At 40.8% G+C, this 17,697-nt stretch overlaps 1 protein-coding gene across 1 annotated transcript; it reads right to left on the bottom strand.

Annotated features, from left to right (window-relative positions):
- Positions 1-14,321: 14,321 nt before the first annotated feature.
- On the bottom strand, positions 14,322-16,435 carry LOC133087140 (lysophosphatidylcholine acyltransferase 2B-like). Its single transcript, XM_061183911.1, is given in 6 exon segments — positions 14,322-14,427; positions 14,429-15,192; positions 15,194-15,351; positions 15,354-15,684; positions 15,686-15,829; positions 16,355-16,435. Coding segments are annotated over 6 exon segments (1,584 nt in total).
- Between the last annotated feature and the right edge of the window lie 1,262 nt (positions 16,436-17,697).

Genomic DNA, 17,697 nt, shown 5'->3' on the forward strand with positions numbered 1-17,697 from the left:
CATCATTCTGAACTCTTCTTCTCCTTCCTTCTTCCCTCTTTTAAGGACTATTGTGATTACTGGGGACCAAGTGGATAATCCAGGATAATCTTTTTTTTTAAGGTCAGCTAATTAACAACCTTAATTCCATCTGCAACGTTAATTCCCCTGCCATGTAACCTAACATATTCACAGATTCTGGAATTAGGACATAGACATCTTTGGGGGCAGGGGGAGCAGGCATTATTCTGCCTCCCACAAGCAGTAATTCATTTTGAATCCTGTCAGAAGGCACATAATCTTTGGTTATCCCCATTTTAATGTTGCTAAAATGTATCATTAATTTTCATCTGATAGTTTTGTCTGTTGATGACTCTTACTTTAATCAATTAACTAGGGACTGCAAAATGATATTATAATTCTATCATTCTTTCTACATTTACTTGCTAGAAATTTGCTGGAAATCTTCTGTAAAGAAGAATTTTCCCTCATCAATTAGAAATACTGGATATCCAGAAATACATTTCACACTGCAAAGGCAGGATAAATGCTTAATTCTCTTATTTAAATTACCCTTTTTTCAAAGGCCCACTCATATTATGGAAGGTAATCTGCTTTACTCAAAGTCTACTCATTCAAATATTAATCTCATCTAAAAAATACCTTCACATCTGGAATAATGACTGACCAAATATCTGGGTACCATGGCCTAGCCAAGTTGGTGTAAGTTTAGAAAATACTCTTATCCTCTTGTGTGTCTCTCCTTTACTCTCACACCACTATCACACTCACAGTATTTCTGACACCAAATGTGGGGGGGGTTACACACACCTAGCAATTCTGTGACACCAGCTGGATGTCAGGCAATTTAACTCAATTCTGACACCATCTATGTAGAGACAGCATCCGATCCAACAGGTTTAAGGCTTAGTCCTACAAGACTGCTCCCCTCCTTTGGTTGCCAATTGCAACTCCAGGTTGTTACTATGGTTCTAACCAATCAGCTATAAATATAAGGTTCCCACAATACTATCCTTGGGTTCAATTAATTTGCTAGAGCAGCTCACAGAACTCAGGGGAACTGACTGACTTACTGTTTTTCTGTTTATTATAAAAGGACACGATAAAGGATACAAGTAAACATCCAGTCGAGAGAGGAAAAGTATTGGGTGGGCCAAAAGGTTTGTTCATTTTTTCCTGTAAGATGGCTCTAGTAGCACTTAGTTGTCTTTATCATTTGAAACAATTTTGTTAGATTGTATGTGACAGCTGTCATATCAGCGTGCATTTAAAAAAAAACATCAAAATTGGTGAATTTTTGTGTAGCCATTTTAATATTGAAGATGGAAGAAAAAAAGCAACATTTTCAGCATATTATGCTTTATTATTTCAAGAAAGGTAAAAATGCAACTGAAACACACAAAAAATTTGTGCAGTATATGGAGAAGGTGCTGTGACTGATTGAACACATCAAATGTGGTTTGTGGGGACTTCCCTGGTGGCACAGTGGTTAAGAATCCACCTGCCAATGCAGGGGACACAGGTATGAGCCCTAGTCTGGGAGGATCCCACATACCGCGGAGCAACTAACCCGGTGCATCACAACTACTGAGCCTGTGCTCTAGAACCCACGAGCCACAACTACTGAGCCCCCGTGCCACAACTACTGAAGCTCGCGTGCCTAGAGCCCGTGCTCCAAAACAAGAGAAGCTGCAATGAGAAGCCCACGCACCACAATGAAGAGTAGCTCCCTCTCGCACCGCAATGAGAAGCCCACGCACCGCAATGAAGAGTAGCTCCCTCTCGACACAACTAGAGAAAGCCTACGCACAGCAGTGAAGAACCAACGCAGCCAAAAATAATTATTTTTTTTTAAAAAAGTGGTTTGCGAAGTTTCGTGCTGGAGATTTCTCACTGGATGATGCTCCATGGTCAGATAGACCAGTTGAAGTTGATAGTGATCAAATCGAGACATTAATTGAAAACAGTCAACGTTATACCACGCGGGAGATAGCCAACATAGTCAAAATATCCAAATCAAGCACTGAAAATCATTTGTACCACCTTGGTTATGTTCATCGCTTTGATGTTTGGTTTCCACATAAGTTAAGCGAATAAACCCTTCTTGACTATATTTCCACATGTGATTCTCTACTGAAACATAACAAAAATGTTCCGTTTTTAAAACAAATTATGATGGGCGATGAAAAGTGGATACTGTACAATAATGTGGAACGGAAGAGATCGTGGGGCAAGCAAAATGAACCACCACTAACCACACTAAAGGCTGGTCTTCATCCAAAGAAGGTGATGTGTATATGGTGGGATTGAAAGGGAGTCCTCTATTATGAGCTCCTTCTGGAAAACCAAACAATTAATTCCAACAAGTACTGCTCCCAGTTAGACCAACTGAAAGCAGCACTCGACAAAAACATCCAGAATTAGTCAACAGAAAACGCATAATCTTCCATCAGGATAACCAAGACCGCATGTTTCTCTGATGATCAGGCAAAAACTGTTACAGCTTGGCTGGGAAGTTCTGATCCATCTGCCGTACTCACCAGACATCGCACCTTCAGATTTCCATTTATTTCGGGCTTTACAAAATTCTCTTAATGGAAGAAATTTCAATTCCCTGGAAGACTGTAAAAGGCACCTGGAACAGTTCTTTGCTCAAAAAGATAAAAGTTTTGGGCAGATGGAATTATGAAGTTGCCAGAAAACTGGCAGAAGGTAGTGGAACAAAAGGGTGAATACGTTGTTCAATAAAGTTATTGGTAAAAAATGAAAAATGTGTCTTTTATTTTTACTTAACAACCGAAGGTACTTTTTGGCCAACCCTATATGTACGAAGGGGCATGGAGTTTCCATACCCTCTCCAGGTGTGCCACTCTCCCAGAACCTCCATGTGTTCACCAACCCAGAAGCTCTCCAAAATCCATACTTTGAAGATTTTTATGGAGGCTTCATCCTATAAGCACGACTGATCATTAACTCTATTTCCAGCCCCTCTAACCCTCTAGAGAATGGAGGGGTGAAGATTCCAAGCTTCTAATCATGAGTTGGTCTTTCTGGTGACCAGCCCCAATCCAGGAGCCCACCAAGAGGCATCTCATTAGAACAAAAGATGCTCCTATCACCCAGGAAATCCCAAGGGATTTAGAAACTTAGGAACGGGGATCAAAGACCAAATATTAGAACTAAGGATGATCCTAACGCTCTTATCACTTAGAAAATTACAAGGGTTTTAGGAACTCTGTGCCAGGAACTGGGGCAAAGGCCAATATATATTTTCTATTATTTCACAACATATATAATGAACCATCACAGTGTCAAAGTATGCATATTTAGATAATAAAAATGTAAAGAAACACAGGAAGTGAAACTATAAAAGTCAGGAAAGCAGTTTAAATTTGGGAGGAAGAAAGAGGTTGTAATTATGATTGGGGGCATAGAGGAACTTATACGGTGGCTGGAAAAGTTTTAATGTCTTGAGCTGAGTTAGTTGCAACAGTGTTTATCTTAAAACAGATTATATTCATAATATATAATATACTTATGTGACAATTATTATTAGCTACAGATTTGTTTGGTATAGTTTTTAACTGTAAGCACTTTACAATAAAAAGGTTATTTTAAGTGTTACCTGTTACAGATAGAGAACTAATGGTTACCATAGGGGAGAGGGAAGGGGGTTGCAGTTAGGGGTAGGGGATTAAGAAGTACACTATTATGTATAAAATAAGCTACAAGGATATACTGTACAACACAGGGAATATAGCCAATATTTTATAATAACTATAAATGGAGTATAACCTTTAAAAATTGTGAATCACTATATTGTACACTTGTAATATATAATATTGTACATCAATTATACTTCAATAAAAAAGTGTTATATATTAAAGAGGGTTTAAATAAAGCAGTGTTTAACATTTTGAGGTTAAAAGGTAGAGTATAATGAAGTAATGACCCTGACATTTTATATAGCTCACTATCTAATTAGAGATAATTTCAAACTTCAGTGAATATTTGAGTAATAGTACCATTGTTTGAATAAAGATATATCTTGGTAACTATTTTTAAGTGAAAATCTCTTATTTAAATGAATAATTTCCATTACCTTTAAAAAATCATTGTATTTGAATTACATATGCATGCATTATTATCATGGGACTATCAAGCTGGGGGGTTGTTACAGAATGAATTATTTGTGTCCTCCCAAAATTCTTATGTGGAAACCTAATCCCCAATGTGATGGAATTTTGAGGTGGGGCCTTTAGGAGATGACCAGATCTCACGGGTGGAGTCCTCAAAAAAGGGATTAGTGCCCTTATAAATTAGACCCCAGGGAATTCCCTGGTGGTCCAGTGGTTAGGACTCTGCGCTTTCACTGCTAAGGGCGCAGGTTCGATCCCTGGTCGGGGAACTAAGATTCTACAAGCAGCACTGAGCAGCCAAAAATAAAAAATAAAAAAAATATAAATTAATAGAGACCCCAGAGAGCTCCCTCTGCCCTTTCTGCAAGGTAAGCCCACAGTGAGAAGACATCTATGAATTAGGAAGCAGGGTCTCACCAGACACTGAATCTGCCAGTGCATTGATCTTAGACCTTGCAGCCTCCAGAACTGTGAGAAATAAATTTTGGTTGTTTAAGCCACCCAATCTATGGTATTTTTGTTATAGCAGCCTGAATGGACTACAACAATGGGCATTATGAAATATCACTTATCCATCTCCTTTTCTCAGATCAGAACTGCATGGAAATTATTTCAAAATAATATTTGATTTTTTTCCTTTCCCTTTCCTTAAGCTTTCTCCATCTGCTCACCTTTCTCCCACTCTTATCTCTTCTTCCTTTCTACTCTTTCAAAATACCAGGAAGCTAACTAATGACATTTAAGCTTTAGGGGCCCCACTTGCACAAGCCCTTGCAAAGGTCTAGTAGGGTCCCTAGGAATGTGTCTACTTGGGTATGTTTTTGTAAGGTCTGCATAAGTAAGAGATTTTGACTACAAGTGATCAAGACTCTCTTTCCCCTTAGTCATATACCCCCTCATATCTGGTGGCATTGAGTGGCTGTAGGCATTTTGAGGATTCAGCCACAATGAAACTGAGTTGGGGATACAGTAGTTTGGGTTAGCAAGGCATATTTATTGGTTCAAAATCACTTCCACATCTAGATAAGTTGTTGCTCCCTGTCCTGGTGTAGGAATGGCTTCTAGGAATACTTCACTGATTCATCCTACAAGGTGACATGAAGGGGTAGAGCTCAAGGTCACATCACTATGTGAAGATGTCTTACAGCAAATGATGCTGGAAGTACATGGATAGTGAAGGAGGTACACAACAGTAAGCAGAAGCCTCAGTTTTCATGGGTGCCTAGTCAGAACAAAAGAAATATTCTCAGTAATGCAAAACATTCGACTATAAATACAAACTTTTCCTTTTTGGTGAGAATCATATATAACAGAATTTATCAGAATTCCTGTATTTATAACCTATGTTTATTATATTAGCTTTCTTTTCTCATTTCTTTTCTCATGATTTCTTTTCCCATTCTAAATAATCACTTCTATACCTTAAAAATAAATAAATAAAGGGCAGCTATGACATATATAAGTGTTTCGATGGTATTCCCAATACTATATCTTCCTGATGTTTATTTTTATTTTGTCTTGTACAATAAGAACATTTGGGCTACTTTGAGAAAGAGCAAGGAAGCATTTATGCAGCAGATCCTTTTTGGAGAGAATAATAATGGTAACAAAGTATTTATTTATTGCTAGTAGAGCTCTTAATGAGATATTTTCTCTGCAAAAATGAGGGAGAGGTGGTGGGCTGTAATATTCCTCTGGCCTTAATTTAGCAAAAAGAAGGCCCTTTATTTTACTTCTTTATTTTTCTTACTTTAAGCAGAATAAAGGCACTAACCAGAACCATGCTGGGTGAACAAAGTTATAAGCAGATATCTTATTTTTCTACCTTTAGGCCACGTTGAAACAAACATACTATCTGAAGAAGAAAATTAGGTACTATAAGATCAAATTGAAATATATATTCCTTAAGCACATTTTATTTTATTTTTTTTTTTATTTTTTTAATTTTTTTTTTTTAAACATCTTTATTGAAGTATAATTGCTTTACAATGGTGTGCTAGCTTCTGCTTTACAACAAAGTGAATCAGTTACACATATACATATGTTGCCATATCTCTTCCCTCTTGCATCTCCCTCCCTCCCACCCTCCCTATCCCACCCCTCTAGGTGGTCACAAAGCACCGAGCTGATCTCCCTGTGCTATGCGGCTGCTTCCCACTAGTTATCTATTTTACATTTGGTAGTGTATATATGTCCATGACACTCTCTCACCCTGTCACATCTCACCCCTCCCCCTCCCCATATCCTCAAGTCCATTCTCTAGTAGGTCTGTGTCTTTATTCCCATCTTGCCACTAGGTTCTTCATGACCTCTTTTTTTTTTTTTTTTTTTTCCCCCTTAGATTCCATATATATGTGTTAGCATACTGTATTTGTTTTTCTCTTTCTGACTTACTTCACTCTGTATGACAGACTCTAACTCCATCCACCTCATTACAAACACCTCCATTTCATTTCTTTTTATGGCTGAGTAATATTCCATTGTATATATGTGCCACATCTTCTTTATCCATTCATCCGATGATGGACACCTAGGTTGCTTCCATGTCCTGGCTATTGTAAACAGAGCTGCAATGAATATTTTGGTACATGACTCTTTCTGAATTATGGTTTTCTCAGGGTATATGCCCAGTAGTGGGATTGCTGGGTCATATGGTAGTTCTATTTTTAGTTTTTTAAGGAACCTCCATACTGTTCTCCATAGTGGCTGTATCAATTTACATTCCCACCAACAGTGCAAGAGTGTTCCCTTTTCTCCACACCCTCTCCAGCATTTATTGTTTCTAGATTTTTTGATGATGGCCATTCTGACCGGTGTGAGATGATACCTCATTGTAGTTTTGATTTGCATTTCTCTAATGATTAATGATGTTGAGCATTCTTTCATGTGTCTGTTGGCAATCTGTATCTCTTCTTTGGAGAAATGTCTATTTAGGTCTTCTGCCCATTTTTGGATTGGGTTGTTTGTTTTTTTGTTATTGAGCTGCATGAGCTGCTTGTAAATCTTGGAGATTAATCCTTTGTCCGTTGCTTCATTTGCAAATATTTTCTCCCATTCTGAGGGTTGTCTTTTGGTCTTGTTTATGGTTTCCTTTGCTGTGCAAAAGCTTTTAAGTTTCATTAGGTCCCATTTGTTTATTTGTGTTTTTATTTCCATTTCTCTAGGACCTGGGTCAAAAAGGATCTTGCTGTGACTTATGTCATACAGTGTTCTGCCTATGTTTTCCTCTAAGAGTTTGATAGTGTCTGGCCTTACACTTAGGTCTTTAATCCATTTTGAGTTTATTTTTGTGTATGGTGTTAGGGAGTGTTCTAATTTCATACTTTTACATGTACCTGTCCAATTTTCCCAGCACCACTTATTGAAGAGGCTGTCTTTTCTCCACTGTATATGCTTGCCTCCTTTATCAAAGATAAGGTGACCATATGTGCGTGGGCTTATCTCTGGGCTTTCTATCCTGTTCCATTGATCTATATTTCTGTTTTTGTGCCAGTACCAAACTGTCTTGATTACTGTAGCTTTGTAATATAGTCTGAAGTCAGGGAGCCTGATTCCTCCAGCTCCATTTTTCGTTCTCAAGATTGCTTTGGCTATTCGGGGTCTTTTGTGTTTCCATACAAATTGTGAAATTTTTTGTTCTAGTTCTGTGAAAAATGCCAGTGGTAGTTTGATAGGGATTGCATTGAATCTGTAGATTGCTTTGGGTAGCAGAGTCATTTTCACAATGTTGATTCTTCCAATCCAAGAACATGGTATATCTCTCCATCTATTTGTATCATCTTTAATTTCTTTCATCAGTGTCCTATAATTTTCTGCATACAGGTCTTTTGTCTCCTTAGGTAGGTTTATTCCTAGGTATTTTATTCTTTTTGTTGCAATGGTAAACGGGAGTGTTTTCTTAATTTCACTTTCAGATTTTTCATCATTAGTATACAGGAATGCAAGAGATTTCTGTGCATTAATTTTGTATCCTGCTACTTTACCAAATTCATTGATTAGCTCTAGTAGTTTTCTGGTAGCATCTTTTGGATTCTCTATGTATAGTATCATGTCATCTGCAAACAGTGACAGCTTTACTTCTTCTTTTCCGATTTGGATTCCTTTTATTTCTTTTTCGTCTCTGATTGCTGTGGCTAACACTTCCAAAACTATGTTGAATAATAGTGGTGAGAGTGGGCAACCTTGTCTTGTTCCTGATCTTAGTGGAAATGGTTTCAGTTTTTCACCATTGAGGACAATGTTGGCTGTGGGTTTGTCATATACGGCCTTTATTATGTTGAGGAAAGTTCCCTCTATGCCTACTTTCTGCAGGACTTTTATCATAAATGGGTGTTGAATTTTGTCGAAAGCTTTCTCTGCATCTATTGAGATGATCATATGGTTTTTCTCCTTCAATTTGTTAATATGATGTATCACGTTGATTGATTTGCGTATATTGAAGAATCCTTGCATTCCTGGAATAAACCCCACTTGATCATGGTGTATGATCCTTTTAATGTGCTGTTGGATTCTGTTTGCTAGTATTTTGTTGAGGATTTTTGCATCTATGTTCATCAGTGATATTGGCCTGTAGTTTTCTTTCTTTGTGACATCTTTGCCTGGTTTTGGTATCAGGGTGATGGTGGCCTCGTAGAATGAGTTGGGGAGTGTTCCTCCCTCTGCAATATTTTGGAAGAGTTTGAGAAGGATAGGTGTTAGCTCTTCTCTAAATGTTTGATAGAATTCTCCTGTGAAGCCATCTGGTCCTGGGCTTTTGTGTGTTGGAAGATTTTTAATCACAGTTTCAATTTCAGTGCTTGTGATTGGTCTGTTCATATTTTCTATTTCTTCCTGGTTCAGTCTCGGCAGGTTGTGCATTTCTAAGAATCTGTCCATTTCTTCCAGGTTGTCCATTTTATTAGCATAGAGTTGCTTGTAGTAATCTCTCATGATCGTTTGTATTTCTGCAGTGTCAGTGGTTACTTCTCCTTTTTCATTTCTAATTCTATTGATTTGAGTCTTCTCCTTTTTTCTCTTGATGAGTCTGGCTAATGGTTTATCAATTTTGTTTATCTTCTCAAAGAACCAGCTTTTAGTTTCATTGATTTTTGCTATTGTTTCCTTCATTTCTTTTTCATTTATTTCTGATCTGATCTTTATGATTTCTTTCCTTCTGCTAGCTTTGGGGTTTTTTTGTTCTTCTTTCTCTAATTGCTTTAGGTGCAAGGTTAGGTTGTTTATTCGAGATGTTTCCTGTTTCTTGAGGTAGGCTTGTATTGCTATAAACTTCCCTCTTAGAACTGCTTTTGCTGCATCCCATAGGTTTTGGATCGTCGTGTCTCCATTGTCATTTGTTTCTAGGTATTTTTTGATTTCCCCTTTGATTTCTTCAGTGATCACTTCGTTATTAAGTAGTGTATTGTGTAGCCTCCATGTGTTTGTATTTTTTACAGATCTTTTCCTGTAATTGATATCTAGTCTCATAGCGTTGTGGTCGGAAAAGATACTTGATACGATTTCAATTTTTTTAAATTTACCAAGGCTTGATTTGTGACCCAAGATATGATCTATCCTGGAGAATGTTCCATGAGCACTTGAGAAAAATGTGTATTCTGTTGTTTTTGGGTGGAATGTCCTATAAATATCAATTAAGTCCATCTTGTTTAATGTAGCATTTAAAGCTTGTGTTTCCTTATTTATTTTCATTTTGGATGATCTGTCCATTGGTGAAAGTGGGGTGTTAAAGTCCCCTACTATGATTGTGTTACTGTCGATTTCCCCTTTTATGGCTGTTAGTATTTGCCTTATGTATTGAGGTGCTCCTATGTTGGGTGCATAAATATTTACAATTGTTATACCTTCCTCTTGGATCGATCCCTTGATCATTATATAGTGTCCGTCTTTGTCTCTTGTAATTGTCTTTATTTTAAAGTCTATTTTGTCTGATATGAGAATTGCTACTCCAGCTTTCTTTTGATTTCCATTTGCATGGAATATCTTTTTCCATCCCCTCACTTTCAGTCTGTATGTGTCTCTAGGTCTGAAGTGGGTCTCTTGTAGACAGCATATATATGGGTCTTGTTTTTGTATCCATTCAGCCAGTCTGTGTCTTTTGGTGGGAGCATTTAATCCATTTACATTTAAGGTAATTATCGATATGTATGTTCCTATTCCCATTTTCTTAAATGTTTTGGGTTTGTTATTGTAGGTGTTTTCCTTCTCTTGTGTTTCTTGCCTAGAGAAGTTCCTTTTGCATTTGTTGTAAAGCTGGTTTGGTGGTGCTGAACTCTCTCAGCTTTTGCTTGTCTGTAAAGGTTTTAATTTCTCCATCAAATCTGAATGAGATCCTTGCTGGGTAGAGTAATCTTGGTTGTAGGTTTTTCTCCTTCATCACTTTAAGTATATCCTGCCACTCCCTTCTGGCTTGCAGCGTTTCTGCTGAAAGATCAGCTGTTAACCTTATGGGGATGCCCTTGTGTGTTATTTGTTGTTTTTCCCTTGCTGCTTTTAATATGTTTTCTTTATATTTAATTTTTGATAGTTTGATTAATATGTGTCTTGGTGTGTTTCTCCTTGGATTTATCCTGTATGGGACTCTCTGTGCTTCCAGGACTTGATTAACTATTTCCTTTCCCATATTAGGGAAGTTTTCAACTATAATCTCTTCAAATATTTTCTCAGTCCCTTTCTTTTTCTCTTCTTCTTCTGGGACCCCTATAATTCGAATGTTGGTGCGTTTAATGTTGTCCCAGAGGTCTCTGAGACTGTCCTCAGTTCTTTTCATTCTTTTTTCTTTATTCTGGTCTGCAGTAGTTATTTCCACCATTTTATCTTCCAGGTCACTTATCCGTTCTTCTGCCTCAGTTATTCTGCTATTGATCCCATCTAGAGTATTTTTAATTTCATTTATTGTGCTTGTCATCGTTTCTTGGTTCCTCTTTAGTTCTTCTACGTCCTTGTTAAATGTTTCTTGCATTTTGTCTATTCTATTTCCAAGACTTTGGATCATCCTTACTATCATTATTCTGAATTCTTTTTCAGGTAGACTACCTATTTCCTCTTCATTTGTTAGGTCTGGTGTGTTTTGACCCTGCTCCTTCATCTGCTGTGTGTTTTTCTGTCTTCTCATTTTGCTTATCTTACTGTGTTTGGGGTCTCCTTTTCACAGGCTGCAGGTTCGTAGTTCCCGTTGTTTTTGGTATCTGTCCCCAGTGGCTAAGGTTGGTTCAGTGGGTTGTGTAGGTTTCCTGGTGGAGGGAACTAGTGCCTGTGTTCTGGTGGATGAGGCTGGATGTTGTCTTTCTGGTGGGTTCGTCCACGTCTGGTGGTGTGTTTTGGGGTGTCTGTGGCCTTATTATGATTTTAGGCAGCCTCTCTGTTAATGGATGGGGCTGTGTTCCTGTCTTGCTAGTTGTTTGGCATAGGGTGTCCAGCACTGTAGCTTGCTGGTCGTTGAGTGAAGCTGGGTCTTGATGTTGAGATGGAGATCTGTGAGAGATTTTCGCCGTTTGGTATTACGTGGAGCTGGGAGGTCTCTTGTGGACCAGTGTCCTGAAGTTGGCTCTCCCACCTCAGAGGCACAGCCCTGATGCCTGGCTGGAGCACCAAGAGCCTTTCATCCACACGGCTCAGAATAAAAGGGAGAAAAAATGGAAAGAACGAAAAAAAGAGGATAAAATAAAATAAAATAAAGCAATTATAATAAAAAATAAGAAAAAAAATTATTAAGAGTAAATTTATTAAGAAAAAAATTTTTTTTAATTTTTAAAAATAGATTTATTAATTTTTTATACTAAAAATAAGAAAAAAATTATTTAGAAAAAATTTATTAAGAAAAAAATTTTTTAATTTTTTAAAATAAAAAATATGAAAAAACTTATTAAAAATTTTTTTAAAAATAGAAAATAAGGAAAAAATTATTAAGAAAACATTTATTAGGGAAAAAAAAATTTTTTAAGCCAAAAAAAAAAAAAACAAAAAAACAAACAAAAAAAAAACGGACGGACCTAACCCTAGGACTAACGGTGAGAGCAAAGCTATACAGACAAAATCTCACCCAGAAGCATACACATCTACACTCACAAAAAAAAGGAAAAGGGGAAAAGTTAATATATCCTGCTCCCAAAGTCCATCTCCTAAATTTGGGATGATTCGTTGTCTATTCAGGTATTCAACAGATGCAGGCACATCAAGTTGTTTGTGGAGCTTTAATCCGCTGCTTCTGAGGCTGCTGGGAGAGATTTCCCTTTCTCTTCTTTGTTCGTACAGCTCCCGGGGTTCAGCTTTGGATTTGGACCCGCCTCTGCATGTAGGTCCCCTGAGGGCGTCTGTTCCCCGCCCAGACAGAACGGGGTTAAAGGAGCAGCTGATTCGGGGGCTCTGGCTCAGTCAGGCCGGGGAGGGGGGCGGGGGGTGGAGCGGTACGGAGGAGGCGGGGCGAGCCTGCGGCGGCAGAAGCCGGCGTGACGTTGCAGCAGCCTGAGGCGCGCCGTGCGCTCTCCCGGGGAAGTTGTCCCTGGATTACGGGAGCCTGGCCGTGGCGGGCTGCACAGGCTCCCGGGAGGGGCGGTGTGGAGAATGACCTGTGCTCGCCCACAGGCTGTTTGGTGGCGGCAGCAGCAGCCTTAGCGTCTCATGCCCGTCTCTGGGGTCCGCGCTGATAGCCGCGGCTCGCGCCCGTCTCTGGAGTTCGTTTAAGTGGCGCTCTGAATCCCCTCTCCTTGCACGCCGCGAAACAAAGAGGCAAGAAAAAGTCTCCCGCCTCTTCGGCAGCTGCAGACTTTTTCTCGTGCACCCTCCCGGCTAGTTGTGGTGCGCTAGCCCCTTCAGGCTGTGTTCACGCAGCCAACCCCAGTCCTCTCCCTGGGATCCGACCGAAGCCCGCGCCTCAGCTCCCAGCCCCCGCCCGCCCCGGCGGGTGAGCAGACAAGCCTTTCGGGCTGGTGAGTGCTGCTCGGCGCCGAGCCTCTGTGCGGGAATCTCTCCGTTTTTCCCTCTGCGTCCCTGTTGCTGTGGGATCCGCGCTGATAGCCGCGGCTCGCGCCCGTCTCTGGAGCTCGTTTAGGCGGCGCTCTGGATCCCCTCTCCTTGCGCGCCGCGAAACAAAGAGGCAAGAAAAATTCTCTTGCCTCTTTGGCAGCTGCAGTCTTTTTCCCGGACTCCCTCCCGGCTAGCACCGAAGCCCGAGCCCCAGCTCCCAGGCCCCGCCCGCCCCGGCGGCTGAGCAGACAAGCCTCTCGGGCTGGTGAGTGCTGGTCGGCACCGCTCCTCTGTGCGGGAATCTCCGCTTTGCCCTCCGCAACACTGTGGCTGCGCTCTCCTCCGTGGCTCCGAAGCTTCCCCCCTCTGCTACCCGCAGTCTCTGCCCACGAAGGGGCTTCCTAGTGTGTGGAAACCTTTCCTCCTTCACAGCTCCCTCCCACTGGTGCAGGTCCCGTCCCTATTCTTTTGTCTCTGTTATTTCTTTTTTCTTTTGCCCTACCCAAGTACGTGGGGATTTTCTTGCCTTTTGGGAGGTCTGACGTCTTCTGCCAGCGTTCAGTGGGTGTTCTGTAGGAGCAGTTCCACGTGTAGATGTATTTCTCATGTATCTGTGGGGAGGAAGGTGATCTCCGCGTCTTACTCTTCCGCCATCTTGCCCCTCCAGTCGCACATTTTAAATATCATAATTAAGTGCCCAAGCCACTTAGAGTAAAAACTATTGTGTTTTTCCTCAAAGGATAATTTTTATTTCAATCATAGTTTCAACTTGGATGTTAACTTTCACCATTTTCAGGGCTGACTTTAACATCTGAATACGACCATCAAACCTGTACTTGTGGGACTTCCTTGGTGGTACAGTGGTTAAGAATCCGCCTGCCAATGCAGGGGACACGGGTTCTGAGCCCTGGTCCAGGAAGATCCCACATGCCGCGGAGCAACTAAGCCCGTGTGCCACAACTACTGAGCCTCCGCTCTAGAGCCCACGAGCCACAACTACTGAGCCCACATGCCACAACTACTGAAGCCTGCGTGCCTAGAGCCTGTGCTCTGCAACAGGAGAAGCCACCGCAATGAGAAGCCCGCGCACCGCAACGAAGAGTAGCCCCCGCTCGCCGCAACTAGAGAAAGCCCGCGCGCAGCAACGAAGACCCAACGCAGCCAAAAACAAATAAATAAATAAATAAATTTATGAAAAAAAAAACAAAAAACCTGTACTTGTTGTCATAATGAATATATATAGGCTGCCTGGAGGTCTAAGTATGAACTAAATAACTTGGCATATTCTGGATGCTTCAGGGCAAAGTTCTTAAAGGTCCTGTATGAAATGTACTGAGTTCTGTCCAGGTATCTCCCGAAAGAGTCTGGAAACATCAAGATTTGGCACTCCAAAAGCTGCCCAAAGTATAGCAGCTAACTCCTGTTCGGTTATGAAACCATCATCATCAAGATCAAAAAGCTTAAATGACATTTGCAGAATCTTTTCAGTGTTGGCAGGATTGCATAGGACAGTCAGACCTATCACGTACTCTCTGAAGTCTATGCTGCCATCATTATTCCTGTCAAAGAGGGCAAAAAGTTGTCTCAAGGGCTCTGAAATTGGGAGTTTCAAATAATTCGCCAACTCTGTAATTCCTATCTTCCCTCCTTTTGAGGCAACTGCAATTGCAGCATATTCATCCAAACACTGATGAATATTATCCCAATCTAACTTTAACTTCTGGCTAATTTTTGTAAATTCAACCAAACAGGCTTCCATGGGTAGTTGAAGGTTACCTGCAGAAATCATCAGTCTGCAATCTTCATAAGTGTGATCTGTCACAGGCACCCCAAGAACATTGGCCATGATGATCCTCACTGTATCGGCAAAAAGGACGGGGTCTTTTTTTTCTCGGTCATTTGGGATATAAACAGGCATAAACTCAACTTCTACCCTGGTGAAGAGTTGACTCAGGGTCAATATACAGGTCTAGAAGCCTGTAAACCCCTGCCAGGTCCAGGTCACGGTGTCCAGGGTGTTTGGGTACCTGAGCAGCACTGGCTGCACAGGAACACCCGGAGCGAAGGCCCCTAGTTTAAAGGTGACCAGACAGCTGCTGGTTGGTACACACTCCTTCCAGGAAAATCAGGATCTGTGGCCACTTCCTAACAGATGTCACTCGCCTCAGGATTTCTTCCCGGGTATTCTTCCTCGAATTGGGGTCATCTCGGGTCACAAGCACCGGCTGCGTTGACAGTAAGAATTTCCCAGCCACGGGATACGCACATATTGACTCACGGAGACCACCGAGGGGAACCCTGCCACGACACAGGCGACTGCGTCAAAGAAACTGGAGTGCGGTGCTGCAACGAAGATGCGGGCCTTGTCTCGGGTTGCCTTTTTCCCTTTCACTTTAACCAGGAACCCTGCTAAAAAAAAAGTCACCTGAAACAAGAACTTGAGGGTTGGTTGCACCAGTCTTCTCCAACTCCTGGCGGGCTTGGTTGGTCGAGCACGACGGCCTATGGTGGAAAGCGCAGCCACGGGCCAGAGGAAGATGAAGAGGACGGCGATGCAGGACACCCGCACCGGCACCAGCACAGCCCCCCATGAGGACGATGTAGGCCCAGCGCCACGCGCTGATGTGCATCTGCTGCATGCAGGGGTTGTCCACTGCTGGCGGGTACAGGGACTCGCTTGTGTCTTGGCTGGGGGCGGATTCCAACACCGCAGCCTCGGAGTCCGAGGTGGGCTGTGCCGTGAAGCCCACTATTCCTTAGTCTCAGGACGCCTGTAGCTTGGATCTGGGGGCGGCCCCCGGAGTGTACCCCTGCCCCATATTTAAGTGCTCTTTCCGTTCGCACATAATTAGAACTCTTTGAGGCAATTGTGGGTTAATAGAAAATGATATATTACCTTTAAAATCAGAAAAATAAAAAATGGTAAATGATGTAACAGGAGAATTAGAATCATATCAACAGCACAATCTTTTGCTTTTTGTAAATGGCCTCCTTTTGACATATATGCTTAATAAATTATTTTCACATAATTTCTGAAATTTACATTAAGCATATTTATATACCTACTAAGGATGAATTAAATAGATGAATATTTATTAATCACAATTTTTTAATTTAAATGCCATTACCAGTCAAGTTTACTTACAGTGAGATGCTTTGGCAGTTGGTAAGTCAAATTCATTTACTCTTCCTACAAATGGATCTCTTTATGCTAAGAGGTCTAACTGATGGCAACCTTGAGCCTTTATATCTGTTACAAGTACTCTTCTACATCCACTGAAAATTAGAATACATCCATTATCATAGGCCAGGATTAGCCGTGGCACGTTTTGACGCATATTGTTAATATTAGTCCAGATGAACTGGTCAGCATTCCAAACTGACATAAGTAACAACAACGAGAAATCTTAAAATCACCTTTGTCAGAAACACATTTTCATTAAAATAAGTCAGGATTACTTCACTGCGTCACCACACACGGTCAGTAAAGTCTTGTTCCTTCCTTTGTTGCTGCCCTTTGAAAATGATCAAGAGGGAAGCATAATTAAAGTTGCTGTGAACCAGGCTCTCTGCTAAACCTTGTAGCATTTGCTGTATCAAATATTCCTGTTTGCTAATTGCTAATTTAAATTCCTCCAGAATTAAAAGTCAAATTGTAAGTTTCTGAAAGATGTTTCTAATTATTGGAACACACCAGGTTACCCATAACACAGAAAGAGCAGTGTGGATACCAAAGCCGGTTAAACAGAATGTGATCTAAGTGGAAAGATTATGGGCTTTACAACCAGATGGATCTAGGTCAGATCCTGGTTCCAACCCTTGTACTGTGGGCATTGGCCGATCTCATTTTCACATCTGTAAAGTGGTGATACTCCCTACCTTGCGATGTTATAAGGCACAAGTACTCCCTACCTTGAGATGTTATGAGGCACAAGTACAATGTACGTAGAAAACTGAGCTTTTATTGGTAAATACACGTTGCTAGGATACAATGATGAGAATTCTTAGGGACATTCCACTTTCTTCTGTCACTATCAGAACTATGCTTAGTGAGGGAAACATTCCTTTCACCAGCTTAGTCTTATTTTGGGAACACAGTTGTGGTCTCTAAGGAGCCATGATTTGGCAATGTTACTGGTTGTCTCCCATGCCAGACGAGAGCAACCCAAGAGAATGAGTAGTAATCCCTTGAGTTGGTCTCATCCTCTATCCTGTAATTCTTCCTAACATTTTTTTTTTTTTTTTTTTTTTGGCCACAACGTGCGGCTTGTGGGATCTTAGTTCCCTGACCAGGGATTGAACCCGGGCCCAGCAGTGAAAGGGCCGAGTCCTAACCACTGGACTGCCAGGGAGTTCCCTTCCCACTCTTATCTGTAAGGCTCATTAATACTTTTGAACCCTTGTTTAATTTAACTGCATTCTGTGTATGGTTCTTAAGGGAAAGATCAACATTACCATGTCATCTTTCTTTCATATTTCCCACACAGTGCCTAGCAGTGTATCAAATATATTATTTGTTCATTTAGCAAATATTTGAGTTCCCACAATGAGTCAGGCTCTTATTCTAGATGCTGGATATATGTCAGTTAATAAAGCAAAA

The sequence above is a fragment of the Eubalaena glacialis genome, chromosome 3 (assembly GCF_028564815.1).
Source record: "Eubalaena glacialis isolate mEubGla1 chromosome 3, mEubGla1.1.hap2.+ XY, whole genome shotgun sequence".
Classification (NCBI taxonomy): domain Eukaryota; kingdom Metazoa; phylum Chordata; class Mammalia; order Artiodactyla; family Balaenidae; genus Eubalaena; species Eubalaena glacialis.